At 45.2% G+C, this 17,811-nt stretch overlaps 1 protein-coding gene across 4 annotated transcripts in view; it reads right to left on the reverse strand.

The window, feature by feature from the left end:
* LOC106609059 (NHS-like 2) overlaps positions 1-17,811 on the reverse strand; it is a 149,252-nt gene that overhangs the window by 23,967 nt on the left and 107,474 nt on the right. For 3 of the 4 annotated variants that reach the window (XM_014207428.2, XM_014207432.2, XM_014207430.2), the window contains exon 2: positions 7,033-7,212. In XM_014207428.2, the coding sequence (XP_014062903.1) occupies positions 7,033-7,212 (180 nt within the window). Of the gene's footprint in view, positions 1-2,062; positions 2,192-7,032; positions 7,213-17,811 lie in introns of those variants that run through there. The other variant, XM_014207433.2, reaches the window with a different exon arrangement.

Genomic DNA, 17,811 nt, shown 5'->3' on the forward strand with positions numbered 1-17,811 from the left:
ACTACCTGAGCCACTTGTGTGGGTTGTAGACTCCGTCTCATGCTACCACTAGAGTGAAAGCACCGCCAGCATTTAAAAGTGACCAAAACATCAGCCAGGAAGCATAGGAACTGAGAAGTGGTCTGTGGTCACCACCTGCAGAACCACTCCTTTATTGGGGGTGTCTTGCTAATTGCCTATAATTTCCACCTGTTGTCTATTCCATTTGCACAACAGTATGTGAAATTTATTGTCAATCAGTGTTGCTTCCTAAGTGGACAGTTTGATTTCACAGAAGTGTGATTGACTTGGAGTTACATTGTGTTGTTTAAGTGTTCCCTTTATTTTTTTGAGCAGTGTATATTAAAGCATTAGACCTCACACTAAGGGCATCAGTCATACAAAAGTTATACTTAAATCCAAAATGGTTTTCTAGTAAACTGGTCGGAATGTCTCACCCCATGTTCAAGAATGGCCTTTTTCCCTTTATTCAGATTTCAACTGCTCACTTTCGGTTGTTTGAAAAGGAAATCATCTCCAAAATATCGCTATATGTTAAACAAGCCTTAGAAAGTTGGTTGCAATTTCAGTTGGTTGCAATTTCAGAACAAATAATACAACAAATATTGTGGTTAAACTCAAATATACTAATTGATTAAAAAAACTATTTTTCAATGAAATGTTTAAAAAAGGTATAATCTTAGTGAATGATATTATAAATAGGACTGGTGGAGTTACGTCACACATGCAGCCAACACAGACATGTGTATATGTCTGCTCTACCCAAAATTACAACCAACTAATTTCAGCATTACCACAAAAATGGAAGAGGCAAGTAGAAGGGGAAAAAAGTAAGGAACTTGTCTGTCAGCCCTGCATTAAAGAACATAAATGGTTAAAGAAAATTGTGATAAATAAAAACATATACCAATTTCACTTGGACCAAAAAAGGACAAAAAAATTGACAGCTGTGCCATATAAATTGCAAAATAGTTGGGAAGAGATGTTTGATGTACCCATTCCATGGCACATGGTTTATGAATTGACACGCAAAACAACGCCGGATTCAAAACTTCAAATTTTCCAATTTAAATCACTATACAAAATTCTTGCAACCAATAGAATGTTAAATATATGGGGGATACAACCTTCCCAGCTCTGCAGATTTTGCTGTGAGGAGGCAGAGTCATTAGATTATTTGTTTTGGTACTGTCCATATGTAGCTCGTTTTTGGTCACAGGTCCAGGAATGGCTGAAGAATTGCAACATTTGCCTAGAACTAATGCTGCAAATAGCAATACTGGGTGATTTGAAAAGCCATAGTCAATAAATCAATAATAATATATATATATATATATCCAAAAAATGTATGGAGGATTGGAAATGATGCAGACAGTTACATTGATGGAAGCAACAATCTTTCCCACAATATTAAGCTGATCCACCCCTAAATACAAAAAAATGCAGCGCAAGTAAAACTGAGATCTACATTAAGGGAAAAAGCGCAATTGGTCGCCCCAGGCTCATTTGTTATTGTTCTTGTTTTGTTTATTAAACGGTGGAGAGGAGCTCCAGCATCAAGGGGAGAAAAGTAGACATCGTAGTAGACAGTCCGCTGCTCTATCGCACGTGCAATGATGTTCAATGATGTTCAATAAGAAAAAAAAAAGTGTTCATTGTAGTAATGTCGTGTAGTATCGCAAACAGACTTGGCAGTTTCACCACTAAGGATTCCAACTTAAAAGTAACAATACAACAAGTTGAAAATAGTGACTGGAGGTGCCTAATGGTACCCTATTCCCAATGTAGTGCACTACTTTTGACCAGGGCCCATAAGGAGCCAGTTGGGACGAAATGATATGCTTGCTACTGTTTGTTATGCAAGCAGAAGAATGCACAGTGATGCCGAAACGTTGGTGGTTTACCCAATAAATTACTGGGAGCTTGTATATAGAGTGTGCAACTCCATTTAATTTTACGCTAATAATAGTCAACAGGAATCATTCAACTGAATACACAGAACACACACACACAGAATCATTTGCCAATTAGCTAGATGTCACGCAACTCAAGTTCAACTCACCAGATCGCATGCAGAGATAGAGGGAGGAGGATGGCGGGCAGAGAGACACATAGCTAGTCCATATGGTTACTGATAGTAGGGCATACACAACAGTATAGTAAAGGAATAGGACATGGCTATTGGAGTCTATTGGCACTGGTTGGTGTGTGAAGGTATGCTAGACACTCCCACACACAGACACACAGCGATAATTAGGGCCAGTCCCCCCCCTCCTCCTCCCTCCCATCATTAACCCCTTGTCCAGACAAGTCGCCCTCTCCACTCATGCATCACTAAGTGTGTGTGTTTTGTTTGTATGCACTATATCCGTGTGTGTGTGTGTGTGTGTGTGTGTGTGTGTGTGTGTGTGTGTGTGTGCGCCCTTTCATACTCAGAACCAGCCACCCCTAACAAGACAAGCAACTGGGACCGGTTAAAAATGGGGTCACCCTTTCTTATCTCCCCAGTGAAGGAATGGGGGAGTACAGAAGGAACAATACCCCTCTTTCAGTCCAACGAGGTCGTCTGATAACGTACAGCCTGTCTATCTCTCTTCTGTCCCATTCTTTTCTTCTGTCCATCTCGGTCTGTCCATGTCCCCAATGGCACCATATTCCCTATGTGGTGCCCTACTTTTGACCAGGGTGCTATGGGGAACCGTATGGGTCCGGGGCAAATGCAGTGCACTATATAGGGAATAGGGTGACATTCGGGATGCAGCTTCTGTCTCATTCCTCTGTACTCATGATTGAACATTGACAATCGATGATTAGCCTATTCTAAGAGGTCCTTAGGGTTGGTGGAAAGGCTATGGGTGGTTTTGTCCAGTTATGACTGTCAATTTGGAGTTTGTTGTAGCTAGTGCTCTATTTTAGTGACCAGATTAATGATTCCTTTCCCCTCGGTCTTTGTTGATGACATGAAAATGATCAACAGTAAAAATGTAGGTAATATCACTTACACTTATCCACTCCTTCAAGGACTCAGACGGAGGGTTTGACAAGGGAATGAGGAAATGATACAAGGACAGAATGGGTGCAGGGAGCAAGGGGTCAAGGGGGTAAGAAAGGGAGCCATTTAACAGATTGGAATCAACCCCAGGTCCAACTAAGTGAGTGACAATCACTGGTCTCATGTCAGATCAGGGATAATTTCAAGGAAGGAAGGATGCATTTCAAAAGTATTCGAACAGGGCCTTGAACACAAAACTCACAATCTCTATGCTTAAGTTCCAAATGGCACCCTATTCCCTATGTACATGGCCCATGGGCTCTGGTCAAAAGTAGTGCACTACATAGGGAATAGGGTGCCATTTAGGACACAGCGTATGTCTAGCGCTGTCCCTATACAAGGACCACTACAGTGGTTGACGATCAGGCTTGTTTTAACAACAGTTCAATAGCCAGTATTGAACAGAGAGAATAGCAATAGATTATATGTCTGTATAATGGGACAAATACAATTAACATCTAGCTCCTGAAGAGCTCAGGCCTGCACTGACAACACCTATTTCTGGTTGACAAACGACTATAAGGCTTCTAAACTAACACACACACACACACACACACACACACACACACACACACACACACACACACACACACACACACACAAATCAGCCAAAGGTTTGGACACACCTACTCATTCAAGGGTTTTTCTTTATTTTCACTATTTTCTACATTGTAGAATAATAGTGAAGACATCAAAACGATAAAAGAACACATATGGAATCATGTAGTAACCCAAAAGGTGTTAAACAAATTCTTCAAAGTAGTCGCTCTTTGCCTTGATGACAGCTTTGCACAATCTTGGCATTCTCTCAAACAGCTTCAACTGGGATGCTTTTCAAGCAGTTTATATTTTATATTTGTGATTCTTCAAAGTAGCCACCCTTGATGACTTTGCATTCTTTCAACCAGCTTCATGAGGTAGTCACCTGGAATGCATTTCAATTAACAGGTGTGCCTTGTTAAAAATGTATATGTGGAATTTGTTTCTTTCTTAATGCGTTTGAGCCAATCAGTTAAAGTTGTGACAAGGTAGGGGTGGTATATAGAAGATAGCCCTATTTGATAAAAGACCAAGTCCATATTATGGCAAGAACAGGTCAAATAAGCAAAGTGAAAAGACAGTCCATTTTTACTTTAAGACATGAAGGTCAGTCAATCCGGAAAAAGGTTTTCAAGTGCAGTCAAACAACATGATGAAACTGGCTCTCATGAGGACTGCCACAGGAAAGGAAGACCCAGAGTTACCACTGCTGCAGAGGATAAGTTCATTAGAGTTAACTGCACCTCAGAAATTGCAGCCCAAATAAATGTTAGAGTTCAATTAACAGACCCATCTCAACATCAACTGTTCAGAGGAGACTGCGTGAATCAGGCCTTCATGGTCAAATTGTTACAAAGAAACCACTACTAAAGGACACCAATAATAAGAAGAGACTTGCTTGGGCCAAGAAACACAAGCAATGGACATTAGACCAGTGGAAATCTGTACTTTAGTCTGATGAGTCAAAATTTGAGATTTGTGGTTCCAACCGCCGTGTCTGTGTGAGACGCAGAGTAGGTGAACGGATGATCTCCGCATGTGTGATTCCCACGTGAAGCATGGAGGAGGAGGCATGATGGTATAGGGGTGCTTTGCTGGTGACACTGTCTGATGTATTTAGAACTCAAGGCACACTTAACCAGCATGGCTACCACAGCACTCTGCATCGCTATGCCATCCCATCTGGTTTGGGACTATAATTTGTTTTTCAACAGGACAATGACCCAACACACCTCCAGGCTGTGTAAGGGCTATTTGACCAAGAAGGAGAGTGATGGAGAGCTGTATCAGATGACCTGGCCTCCACAATCACCTGACCTCAACCCAATTGAGATGGTTTGGGATGAGTTGGACCGCAGAGTGAAGGAAAAGCAGCCAAAAAGTTATCTGCATATGTGGGAACTCCTTCAAAACTGTTGGAAAGGCATTCCAGGTGAAGCTGGTTGAGAGAATGCCAAGATTGTGCAAAGCTGTCATCAAGGCCAAGGGCGGCTACTTTGAAGAATTATTTAACACTTTTTGGGTTACTACATGATTCCATATGTGTTATTTTGTCGTTTTGATGTCTTCACTATTATTCTACAATGTAGAAAATAGTAAAAATAAAGAAAAACCCTTGAATGAGTAGGTGTGTCCAAACCTTTGACTGATACTATACACACAGACACACCGTGACCACGCTCTAATTTAGGACCAAGAAGACAGACCATTAATCATGAGAACAGACCATTTAACCAGTCAAATAGTTACATGGTTCTAAAAGTTGAAATACCTTGAAGTGAACTTGACTTAACTTGTCAAGCAACAACGGTACTAATAAAATAGTCCCGAAAGTGCAAGCTCTGCATTTCCAGGCAAGCTATAGTGAACTTGGCCTCCTGAGTTGCGCAGTGGTATATGGCACTGCATCACAGGGCTTGAGGAGTCACTACAGACCCGGGTTCAATCCCAGGTTGTGTCACAACCGGCCATGACCGGGAGTCCCATAGGGTGGCTCACAATTGGCCCAGCATTGTCCGGGTTAGGGGAGGGTTTGGCCGGGGAGATTTACTTGGCACATCGCGCTCTAGCGACTCCTTGTGGCGGGACAGGCACCTGCAGACTGACTTTGGTCATCAGTTGAACAGTGTTTTCTTCCGACACAATGGTGCGGCTGGCTTCCGGGTTAAGGGGGCGGGTGTTAAGAAGCGCAGTTTGGCGGGTCATGATTCAGAGGATGCATGACTCGACCTTCGCCTCTCCCGAGACCGTTGCGGAGTTGCAGCGATGAGACAAGATTGTAATTGGATATCACAAAATGGTGGAGATAAAGGGGGTGAAATAAATCAAATTAGCTAACGCTAATTGATCATTTAATATGTTTAGTCCTGGCAGTCTCCTAAATTTGTACTTATGTTAAGCCCATATTCTTCACCTGGCACTACCTTGTCATGTCTGCACCTTTATGTTGTTCCTAATGTTACCCTCTTCTCTTCCTTCCAGACCACCACATCCTTCCTAATCCAACACATTCATGGCCTAACTCCTGATCTCCATCCAAACCCTCTCTCCATATGCCTTTTTGTGCGTTCCTGTGTTCAACTGTGTGTGTAATAAATATCCCTAAACCTGGATTCCTCATCTCCATCATTGCATTCTGACCAATGCGGTACAGTCAGCAACACACAGATGTGGAGAGAAAGAAATTAAACAGAGAGAGATTGAAAGAGAGAACATGAATGAGAGCGACGGAAAGAGATGGAAGGAAAAAGGAGGGAAATGCAACCTGATGATGCATTGGCAGTAAGTAAGCGTTCTTTCATTCATTCATTCAGTTATTCATTCATCTGTTCATTCAGTTAAGGAAGAAGGGAAGGCTTAACCTAAATCTGCATCCCAAATGGCACCCTATTCCCTATATTGCGTCCTATGGTCTGGTCAAAAGTAGTGCACTGTATAGGGAATACGGTGCCATTTGGGAAGCAACCATAATCTAAGCTGCCAATCTAAACCAGGGTAACTGATCACACAGAAGGGCAGTCATGGGTTAGTATGAGGCAGAGCGAGAGCGAGAGAGCGAGAGAGCGAGAGAGCGAGAAAGAGAGAGGAACACATAACCAGCATATTTGGTATAAACAGAGCAGCATCTTTGGTATAAACAGAGAGGAGAACGGAATGGATTACTGTAAAGATGGCAGCAAGGTCCCCTCACATCGACCTCCTCTCTCAAACACACGCACACACACACACAAGCGGCATCTTTCATCACATAAACAGAGATTATCACCCCTTGTCCTCCTCAATCCCCAACCTACAGCCTCCACCCCACACACAGACACTCCCGACACACACAGACTCCCAACACACGAACACACTCCCGACACACACACACACACACACACACACACACACACACACACACCACACACACACACACACCCACCCAGGGTTAGTTACTGTACCTTGCAGCAGGCTCTGCAGGTTAAGCTGAGCCTCCTGATGGAGCTCCTGAACACAGTCCGGCCTGCTCCACGAGCCAAACACATTCACGCTCTGTTGCCATGGAGACCGGAAGTGGGCCGATGTCGCCGTCGACGACGAAGCCGCACTACGCTTCGACTCCGCGTCCAAGTTGGTGTTGGCTGGAGAGAGGGATGGAGAGAGTGGTAGAGAGGGAGGAGGGAAGGAGGGATAGTAGATGGATAAAGAGGGTGGAGAAAGGAGGGGGAGAGGGAGGGTGGAGAGATGCAGGGGGAGATGGAGGGAGGAGAGGGGAGACAGTGGCAGTGAGAGAGAGAGGAGAGAGGTAGAGCAAGAGAACAGAGAGAGGTGGGAGGTGGAGATACAGACAGAGATGGAGAGAGCGAGAGAAGAGGCAGAGGGAAGGAGAGATACAGAGATTGAGGTGCAAATACAGAGGGAGTTGTGCAGAGAGAGGGAGGAGGGACATAGAGGGGGGGGGCGATAGATTATACGTAAATACAAATTTATGACATTTGCATAACTAATACCCAGAGACTTGTGTTACATAATAGCTGGGTGTGAAGGGAGGGATTGTTATTAGAGAAAGGAAAGGAAGGGGTGTGTGTGTGTGTGTGTGTGTGTGTGTGTGTGTGTGTGTGTGTGTGTGTGTGTGTGTGTGTGTGTGTGTGTTGCAACAAGATATCACAGTCTGACTTCATCTCTGTACGTCCAGGGACAAAGGTCTATTTTTAACGAGTAAACTGACTTGATCCCCTCACTTTCTGTGACAAATGTGTTAAATGTAGGCACACAGAAATGACTCGAGGGTTAAATTTAGGCATGCATTTAGACTGGTGTTAAGTTAAAGGGATACTTCGAGATTTTGGCAATGAAGCCCTTTTACTCATGAATGCCATTTTTATGTCTCTGCATCTGGTATGAAGGAAGTTAGAGGTCGTTTTGTGAGCCAGTGCTAACTAGCATTAGCGCAATGACTGGGAATCGAAGGTATCTACAAGCATGCTTGCAGTTACCTTAGACTTCCAGTCATTGCGCTAACTCTAGTACGTAATAGTGCTAATGCTAGTTAGCAACTTCCTTCAAACGGCACGAAGAGACATAAAAGTGGTATCTATAAGTTAATCTGACTCTGGGGAGGGAGATAAAGGGCTTAATTGGCAAAATCCTGAAGTATCCCTTTAAGGGTTAAGGTTTGGATAGGGTTAAAACTTTAGGCATTGATACCAACTGGACTTGATATATCATTGTGGTTTGATGGCGGAGTGGGCTAAGCTGCAAGTGCCAGCTCTGTAGACTGTAGGTTCAATCCCAGTGAGGGGCAGTCCTTTTTTAGGTTTGTTTTTGCCCCTAGTAACCGGTTTTGACAGTGTCTCCCAACATCATGGGGACCTGCACAAACGTCAAATTTCACCTTGTTATCCCTCTGTTATCCCTCTGGTGTATGTGTGTGTGTTGTCAGGAAGAGTAGGGGAGGCAGGGAGCAGGCTCCCACACAGCTGAATAATAAAACAGTTAGATAATCATCATAACAAAAATATCACTGAAATCAGCATAAAAACAACAATTCATAGATCCATAACAAATCATAACAACCAATCAGAGAGAGGGAGAGGAATCAGAAGCTGTATTATCTGCAAAGAAACAGAGAGACGCAAAGAGAGGGAGAAGAGAGACGAGGGAAAGACAGGATGAGAGAGGGAGAGAAAGAGGGAGACAAAGGGATATTGAGAAAGAGAGAGAATGAGAAGGAGATAGAAAGACAGAAAGAGAAGAGGGAGAGAGAGACAGAGTGGTACAGAGAGAGAGAGAGAGAGAGAGAGAGAGAGAGAGAAAGAAAGACATAAAGCGGGGACGTAACGGTAGTTCCAGTACAGGGAAAACCTCTTATCTCCCATAAGGTTATCAGAGTCCACTTAATTACAAGTTCAGCAGCAGTTCCTCTACACTGGAATTAATGTGCTCTTCCTCCTCTCTTCTCCTGCCCCTCATCTTCTCTCCTCCTTTCCTCTCCTTTCTCTTATGTAACCACAGTGTTTTAGAGGAGGAGAGGAAAGATAACAGAAAATAAGAAAAACAGACAGCTGTCTATGCATCGTTGGTCACTGAAGGGTGTGTGTAAGAGAGAGAGAGAGAAAGTTAGAGCTCAACCTCCGTTGACCTCTAATACAGAGTTCAGGGTCATTACAGACCACCACATTTCTGAAGGGCAGATATGAGTGGCCAGCAGCCATCTTAACTATTGGCAAAGGGTACTCGCCAGCGCCTGTGCCCTGAGCAGTAGAATTAAGTAGTAGAAGTCACCTTTAAACACTGATCTAAGATCAGTTTAAGAGTTATATCCTTAATGGTTGAAGATCGAATCCACATTAAAGATCGAATCCATGTTTTTATTTTGTTGATGAAATGGATGTGAGGAGTGTCTGGCACTGATCGGACAAAACATTAAGAACACCTGCTCTTTCCATGACATAGACTGACCAACAACATTCCCTATAAGCTGTGCATGTGCGCGTGCGCGCAGCTCCACGGGACTGCCGCACAGTAGAAATATCAGCCTGCGCAGAGAAGCACGAAATTGAACTTCACTCAACTTTCTAGAGTTTTCCCCTTTAGTTAACAATATTTAACGTTTCCCTTTACTGTGGGAATTGGGATCGAATTAACACGTGTACAATTAGCCACTTTCCGAAACAAAATAAACTATGCAAGACTTAGTATGCAAAACTAAGTATGCAAGAGATTTTGTTGTAGGCAGAAAACATCGGAGTATGATTCTATTGCATTGACAGGCATCTGACTCAGGCCTGTACTATACACAAACAGGTGCGCCATAACCAATCAGAGCTGCAGTAGTCCTATATGCAAATAGACCATTGCCATATATGGATCTGTGCTATTCACTTTGAACTGGACTGTGTTTACAGCATGAGCGGTCCTGAGTAGATGCGCTTGTTTTGAGATCAAAGCGAGAGCTACATGTAGCGACGTGTGCACACTTGTACAGTCATTCATATCCTTTTCTGGTTAGTGGATTATTAGCCCAGTTATATATCATTTGTAGTCAGCAGTGGGGGAGTGATTGCTTTCTACAAGAGGACAAAACGGGTGCATTTCTAGACATCTTTGAAAAGAAAGTCAGTTACAGAGCTTTTTTTGTCTTAAAAGGGCAGTGTTGTATTTTGAGACAGGCTTGAATAAGCTAAGTAGCCAATATGCTCCGTAATAATGCTATGGGAATAATGATGCATTCTATTTTGTAAAGTGGTCTCTTGCATCAAACACCACAACAACATTTTCAGTCACCTCCTTGTCTGAAAGACAAGTTGATAAACAGGTTAATATCAAGCCTTGCATGTAGACCTACATTGAACACCACACATTGGCTGCTACTGTAGGCTGACCGATCGAATAGCTATTTCCATGTTAAAATGTTATGGGATGCATTCTCTCCATTGTTTTTGATGGTAGGCCACTCTGGTAGTCCTACATTATGATCAAATAGCCACAGTAGCCTACTTGACCACTGCTAAAACTAACTTAAAGTGGGTACAGCCTCAGTGTTCACAGTAAACACGTGCTGGAAGTTGCACAGAATTTTCACAACGTTTGAGCTCAACAGACCTGAAATGAGCTCAGTGCTGAAAAAGAAATAGAGGGAACATTGCTAACCAGGTAAAAGCTACAGTATGATCCCTTACTGGTGTGACTTGTTAAATCTACTGCCATTTAGAGGGTGACTGGGCAGGACAAAATATTTATGTGCCTTTGAACGGGTATGGTAGTAGGTGCCAGGCACACTGGCTTGAGGGTGTCAAGCACTTCAACACTGCTGGGTTTTTCACGCTCAACAGTTTCCCATGTGTATCAACAATGGTCCGCCACCCAAAGGACATCCAGCCAACTTGACACAACTGTGGGAAGCATTGGAGTCAACATGGGCCAGCATCCCTGTGGAACGCTTTCGACACTTTGAAGAGTCCATGTCCCTACGAATTGATGCTGTGTTCTGAGGGCTAGGTACACTAAGTTGACTGTGCCTTTAAACAGCTTGGAAAATTCCAGAAAATGATGTCATGGCTTTAGAAGCTTCTGCTAAGCTAATTGACATCATTTGAGTTAATTGTGTTTGATCTGCTCCTGCCACACCCCCTAGTGTGTGGGGTCTCTCCCTCTCTACCAGCTGCAACCCGTTCCATAATCAAGACCTCTACAAATACTCATTCCTGCCACTTCCACTCTGCCAGATCGTAATCTCCGTTCAGTCAGTCATGCTTCTAGCTATTTGTTATTATTTAAGATCCTGTTTCCTGCTGTGCCCGTTTCCCTGCCTGACGCTGTTAATCCTCTCACTGCAGTTTTGCCGCTCTGAATCTGACTCCTCTTCCACATCTCACCACCCTGCTACCCTGTTCTGGATACAGTTCACCATCACTCCCTTGGATTCCCCTCCGGACCCGTTTACCCTGTCCCAACCCAGCTCACTCCAACCTCAGCCTCCACATCTGGTTTCCTACAACGCATCCGAGCTACCCCAGGTCTGCACTCCATCTCTCCCTGTTTTACAATAAATATCTTGGTTCATTCATCACTGTTTCCTGGTCTGCTCTTAGGCGGAGCAGCATAGGGGAACCTAACACAATTGGAGGTGTACCTGTGGATCTATTTCAATGCCTACCTTCAAACTAAGTGCCTCTTTGCTTGACAACATGGGAAAATCAAAAGAAATCAGCCAAGACCCCAGAAAGAAAATTGTAGACCTCCACAAGTCTGATTCATCCTTGGGATCAATTTCCAAACGCCTGAAGGTACCACGTTCATCTGTACAAACAAAAGTATGCCAGTATAAACACCATGGGACCACGCAGCCATCATACAGCTCAGGAAGGAGACGCGTTCTGTCTCCTAGAGATGAACGTACTTGTGCGAAAAGTGCAAATCAATCCCAGAACAACAGCAAAGGAAGATGCTGAAGGAAACAGGTACAAAAGTATCTATATCCACAGTAAAACGAGACCTATATCAACATAACCTGAAAGGCCGCTCAGCAAGGAAGAAGCCACTGCTCCAAAACCACCATAAAAAAGCCAGACTACGGTTTGCAACTGCACATGGGGACAAAGATGGTACTTTTTGGAGAAATGTCCTCTGGTCTGATGAAACAAAAATAGAAATGTTTGGCCATAATGACCATCGTTATGTTTGGAGGAAAAAGGGGGAGGCTTGCAAGCCGAAGAACACCATCCCAACCGTGAAGCCCGGGGATGGCAGCATCATGTTGTGGGGGTGTTTTGCTGCAGGAGGGACTGGTGCACTTCACAAAATAGATGGCATCACGAGGATGGAATATTATCTGGATAGATTGAAGCAACATCTCAAGACATCAGTCAGGAAGTTAAAGCTTGGTCGCAAATGACCCCAAGCATACTTCCAAAGTTATGGTAAAATGGCTTAAGGACAACAAAGTCAAGGTATTGGAGTGGCCATCACAAAGCCCTGACCTCAATCCTATAGAACATTTGTGGGCAGAACTGAAAAAGCGTGTGCGAGCAAGGAGGCCTACAAACCTGACTCAGTTGCACCAGCTCTGTCAAGAGGAATGGGCCAAAATTCACCCAACGTATTGTGGGAAGCTTGTGGAAGGCTACCCAAAACATTTGACCCAAGTTAAACAATTTAAAGGCAATGCTACCAAATACTAATTTAGTGTATGTAAACTTCTGACCCACTGAGAATGTAAAAGCTGAAATAAATCATTCAATCTACTATTATTCTGACATTTCACATTCTTAAAATAAAGTGGTGATGCTAACTGACCTAAGACAGGGAATTTTTACTAGGATTAAATGTCAGGAGTTGTGAAAAACTGAGTTTAAATGTATTTGGCAAAGGTGTATGTAAACTTCCAACTGTATGTCCGAGGAAGAAGGAAAAACAGTGTACGTTGTTTGCAGTAACTTATTTTGTTGTTACAATATCCAAAACAGACATGGCAGTTTCACCAATGAAGTATTCCAGCTTTAAGGTTAGGCTTTGGGGAGGGTAAGCTGATCCTAGAATCTGTGCATACGGGTGACTTCTACCCTGATATTCCGTCCCAACCCAGCTTCTCACTATTGTCTCATAAAATACTAAAGGGAAGAGACGACAAAAATAACGTGGCAGAAAGAGCTTACACCACAGTGACACTTTCACAAGACCCACTCAGACACAGAGGAGAGAGAGAGAGCGCGAGAGACAGCGCGAGAGAGAGAGAGAGACAGAAGGAGAGTGAGAGAGTGCGTGAGAGCGAGAGAGAGTGCGTGAGAGCGAGAGAGAGTGCGTGAGAGCGAGAGAGAGTGCGTGAGAGCGAGAGAGAGTGCGTGAGAGCGAGAGAGAGTGCGTGAGAGCGAGAGAGAGCGCGTGAGAGCGAGAGAGAGAGCGTGAGAGCGAGAGAGAGAGCGCGTGAGAGCGAGAGAGAGAGCGCGTGAGAGCGAGAGAGAGACAGAAGGAGAGTGAGAGCGTGAGAGCGAGAGAGAGAGCGTGAGAGCGAGAGAGTGCGTGAGAGCGAGAGAGAGTGCGTGAGAGCGAGAGAGAGCGCGTGAGAGCGAGAGAGAGCGCGTGAGAGCGAGAGAGAGAGCGTGAGAGCGAGAGAGAGCGCGTGAGAGCGAGAGAGAGAGCGCGTGAGAGCGAGAGAGAGAGCGCGTGAGAGCGAGAGAGAGCGCGTGAGAGCGAGAGAGAGCGCGTGAGAGCGAGAGAGAGCGCGTGAGAGCGAGAGAGAGCGCGTGAGAGCGAGAGAGAGAGCGCGTGAGAGCGAGAGAGAGAGCGTGAGAGCGAGAGAGAGAGCGCGTGAGAGCGAGAGAGAGAGCGCGTGAGAGCGAGAGAGAGCGCGTGAGAGCGAGAGAGAGAGCGAGTGAGAGCGAGAGAGAGAGCGAGAGAGAGCGAGAGAGAGCGCGTGAGAGCGAGAGAGAGCGCGTGAGAGCGAGAGAGAGCGAGAGAGAGAGCGCGTGAGAGCGAGCTCGTGAGAGCGAGAGAGAGCGCGTGAGAGCGAGAGAGAGCGCGTGAGAGCGAGAGAGAGAGCGCGTGAGAGCGAGAGAGAGCGCGTGAGAGCGAGAGAGAGCGCGTGAGAGCGAGAGAGAGCGCGGAGAGCGAGAGAGAGAGAGAGAGCGAGAGCGAGAGAGCGAGAGAGAGAGAGCGCGAGAGAGAGAGCGCGAGAGCTAGAGTGAGAGCGCGAGAGCGAGAGTGAGAGCGCGTGAGAGCGAGAGAGAGAGCGCGTGAGAGAGCGCGTGAGAGCCGAGAGAGAGCGCGCGAGAGAGCGCGTGAGAGCGAGAGAGAGAGCTCGTGAGAGCGAGAGAGAGAGCGCGTGAGAGCGAGAGAGAGCGCGTGAGAGCGAGAGAGAGCGCGTGAGAGCGCGTGAGAGCGAGAGAGAGCGCGTGAGAGCGAGAGAGAGCGCGTGAGAGCGAGAGAGAGCGCGTGAGAGCGAGAGAGAGCGCGTGCGAGAGAGAGCGCGTGAGAGCGAGAGAGAGCGCGTGAGAGCGAGAGAGAGAGCGCGAGAGCGAGAGAGAGACGCGTGAGAGCGAGAGAGAGAGCGCGAGAGCGAGAGAGAGAGTGCGCGAGAGAGAGAGCGCGTGAGAGCGAGAGAGAGAGCGCGAGAGCGAGAGTGAGAGCGCGTGAGAGCGAGAGAGAGAGCGCGTGAGAGAGAGCGCGAGAGCCGAGAGAGAGCGCGAGAGAGCGCAGAGAGAGCGCGAGAGAGCGCGTGAGAGAGAGAGCGCGAGAGCGAGAGCGCGAGAGCGAGAGAGAGAGCGCGTGAGAGCCGAGAGAGAGAGCGCGTGAGAGCCGAGAGAGAGAGCGCGTGAGAGCAAGAGAGAGCGTGAGAGCGAGAGAGAGAGCGTGAGAGCGAGAGAGAGCGCGTGAGAGCGAGAGAGAGCGCGAGAGAGAGAGCGCTTGAGAGAGAGCGCTTGAGAGAGAGCGCTTGAGAGCGAGAGAGAGAGCACGTGAGAGCGAGTGAGAGAGAGCGTGAGAGAGAGAGCGTGAGAGAGAGAGCGTGAGAGAGGGCGAGAGAGAGCGCGTGAGAGGGCGAGAGATAGAGAGCGTAAGAGGGCGAGAGATAGAGAGCGTGAGAGAGAGAGAGCGAGAGCGCAAGAGAGCGAGAGTGAGAGACATAGGGAAAGATGCAGTCGCATATGCAGAGAGGACACACAGACAAGTACACACACAAAACAATATAAGCACAAACACATTTTAGTGAGGTGTAACTGTTTCTATTTAGTTTGGTTCTCTATGACTAATGCATACCCCTCTGGGAGTGTGTTATTCTGGGATTAGTTTTACAGTCTTATATGAAACTGTTAAAGTTGTGCATACCTCTATCATCAATCACAACAGTCTCAGCTCACACTGGAAGCCAATACGACCTTGAGGAGACTTTAGTTCTGACACCGAAATACTATAAAACAAGGTTTGAATCACAGTGACTCTTAAAAAAGTTGGGCTTATTTAAAAAAAAAAAAAAAATTAACCTTTATTTAACTAGGCAAGCCAGTTAAGAACAAATTCTTATTTACAATGACGGCCTACCAGAAGGCAAAAGGCCTCCTGCAGGGACGGGGGCTGGGATAAAAAAAAATAAATAATATATATATATATATATATATAACCAGGCCAAAGACCCTATTATATATATATATATATATATATATAGGACAAAACACACGTCATGACAAGAGAGACACCACAACACTACATAAATAGAGTCCTAAGACAACATAGCATCGCAGCAATACATGAAAAGACAGCATGGTAGCAACACAACGTGGCAGCAGCACAAAACATGGTACAAACATTATTGGGCACAGACAACAGCACAAAGGCCAAGAAGGTAGAGACAACAATACATCACACAAAGCAGTCATAGCTGTCAGTAAGAGTGTCCATGATGGAGTCTTTGAATGAAGATATGGAGATAAAACAGTCAAGTTTGAGAGTTTTTTTTGCAGCTTGTTCCAGTTGCTAGCTGCAGCGAACTGAAAAGAGGAGCGACCCAGGGATGTGTGTGCTTTGGGGACCTTTAACAGAATGTGACTGGCAGAACGGGTGTTGTATGTGTAGTATGAGGGCTGCAGTAGATATCTCAGATAGGGGGGAGTGAGGCCTAAGAGGGTTTTATAAATAAGCATCAACCAGTGGGTCTTGCGATGGGTATACAGAGATGACCAGTTTACAGAGGAGTATAGAGTGCAGTGATGTCCCCTATAAGGAGCACTGGTGGCATATCTGATGGCCGAATGGTAAAGAACATCTAACCGCTCGACAGCACCCTTACCTGCCGATCTATAAATTACATCTCCGTAATCTAACATGGGTAGGATGGTCATCTAAATCAAGGTTAGTTTGGCAGCTGTTGTGAAAGAGGAGCGATTACGATAGAGGAAACCAAGTCTAGATTTAACCTTAGCCTGCAGCTTTGATATGTGCTGAGAGAAGAACAGTGTACTGTCTAGCCATACTCCCAAGTATGTTTGAGGTGACTACCTCAAGCTCTAAACCCTCATAGGTAGTAATCACACCGGTGGGGAGAGGGGTGTTCTTCTTACCAAACCACATAACCTTTGTTTTGGAAGTGTTCAGAACAAGGTTAAGGGCAGAGAAAGCTTCTTTGACACTAAGAAAGCTTTGTTGTAGAGCGTTTACCACAAAATCCGGGGAGGGGCCAGCTGAGCATAAGACTGTATCATCTGCATATAAATGGATGAGAGAGCTTCCTACTGCTTGAGCTATATTGTTGATGTAATTTGTGAAGAGCGAGGGGCCTAGGATCGAGCCTTGGGGTACTCCCTTGGTGACAGGCAATGGCTGAGACAGCAGATGTTCTGAGATTATACACTGCAATCTTTAAGAGAGGAAGTTAGGAAACCAGGCCAAAGACCCTCAGACACACCAATACTCCTTAGCTGGCCCACAAGAATGGAATGGTCTACCATATCAAAAGCTTTGGCCAAGTCAATAAAGACTTTGCTTTGTATCAAGGGCAATGGTGACATGATTGAGGACCCTTACAGTTGCAGTGACACATCCATAACCTGAGCAGAAACCAGATTGCATAGCCGAGAGAATACTATAGACATCAAGAAAGCCAGTCAGCTGATTATTGACACGTTTTTTTCAACACTTTTGATAAACAGGGCAAAATCGAAATTGGCCAATAACAACTAGGATCAGCTTGATCTCCCCTTTTAAATACTTTGGCCTTCCGGATAGCCTGAGTGCACTTATTAACTAATTTGCCTGAGTATGCATGTGCCGAGGTGGAGTAACTATGCCAGATCACGGTCGAACCAGGGGCTGAAACTGTATTTCATTCTCATTTTCTTTATGGGTGCGTATTTGTTAACGATACCACTGAAAATATTAAAAAAGGTCAAAGCATCTTCGACAGTGGGGATCAAGCTGATTCTGTACCAATTTATAGAGGCCAGATCATGAAGGAAGGTTTGCTCATTAAAGTTTTTTAGAAGCGTCTATGACAAGTCAGGACAGGTCGTTTCACTGAGCAGCCATTACGAACACAGGCTGTAAAACAGTGATCACTAAGGTCATTACAGAAAACACCAGACTGATACCCATCAGGATTATTTGTGAGGATAACGTCAAGGAGAGTAGCCTTTTCTGGGTGTTTGGAGTTATACCTTGTGGGATTGGTAATAATCTGAGAAAGATTTAGGGAGTCCCATTGCTTTAGGACTTGGTCAGATAGTTTAAGCATGTCCCAGTTTAGGTCACCT

This window comes from Salmo salar, chromosome ssa07, assembly GCF_905237065.1.
Source record: "Salmo salar chromosome ssa07, Ssal_v3.1, whole genome shotgun sequence".
NCBI lineage: Eukaryota > Metazoa > Chordata > Actinopteri > Salmoniformes > Salmonidae > Salmo > Salmo salar.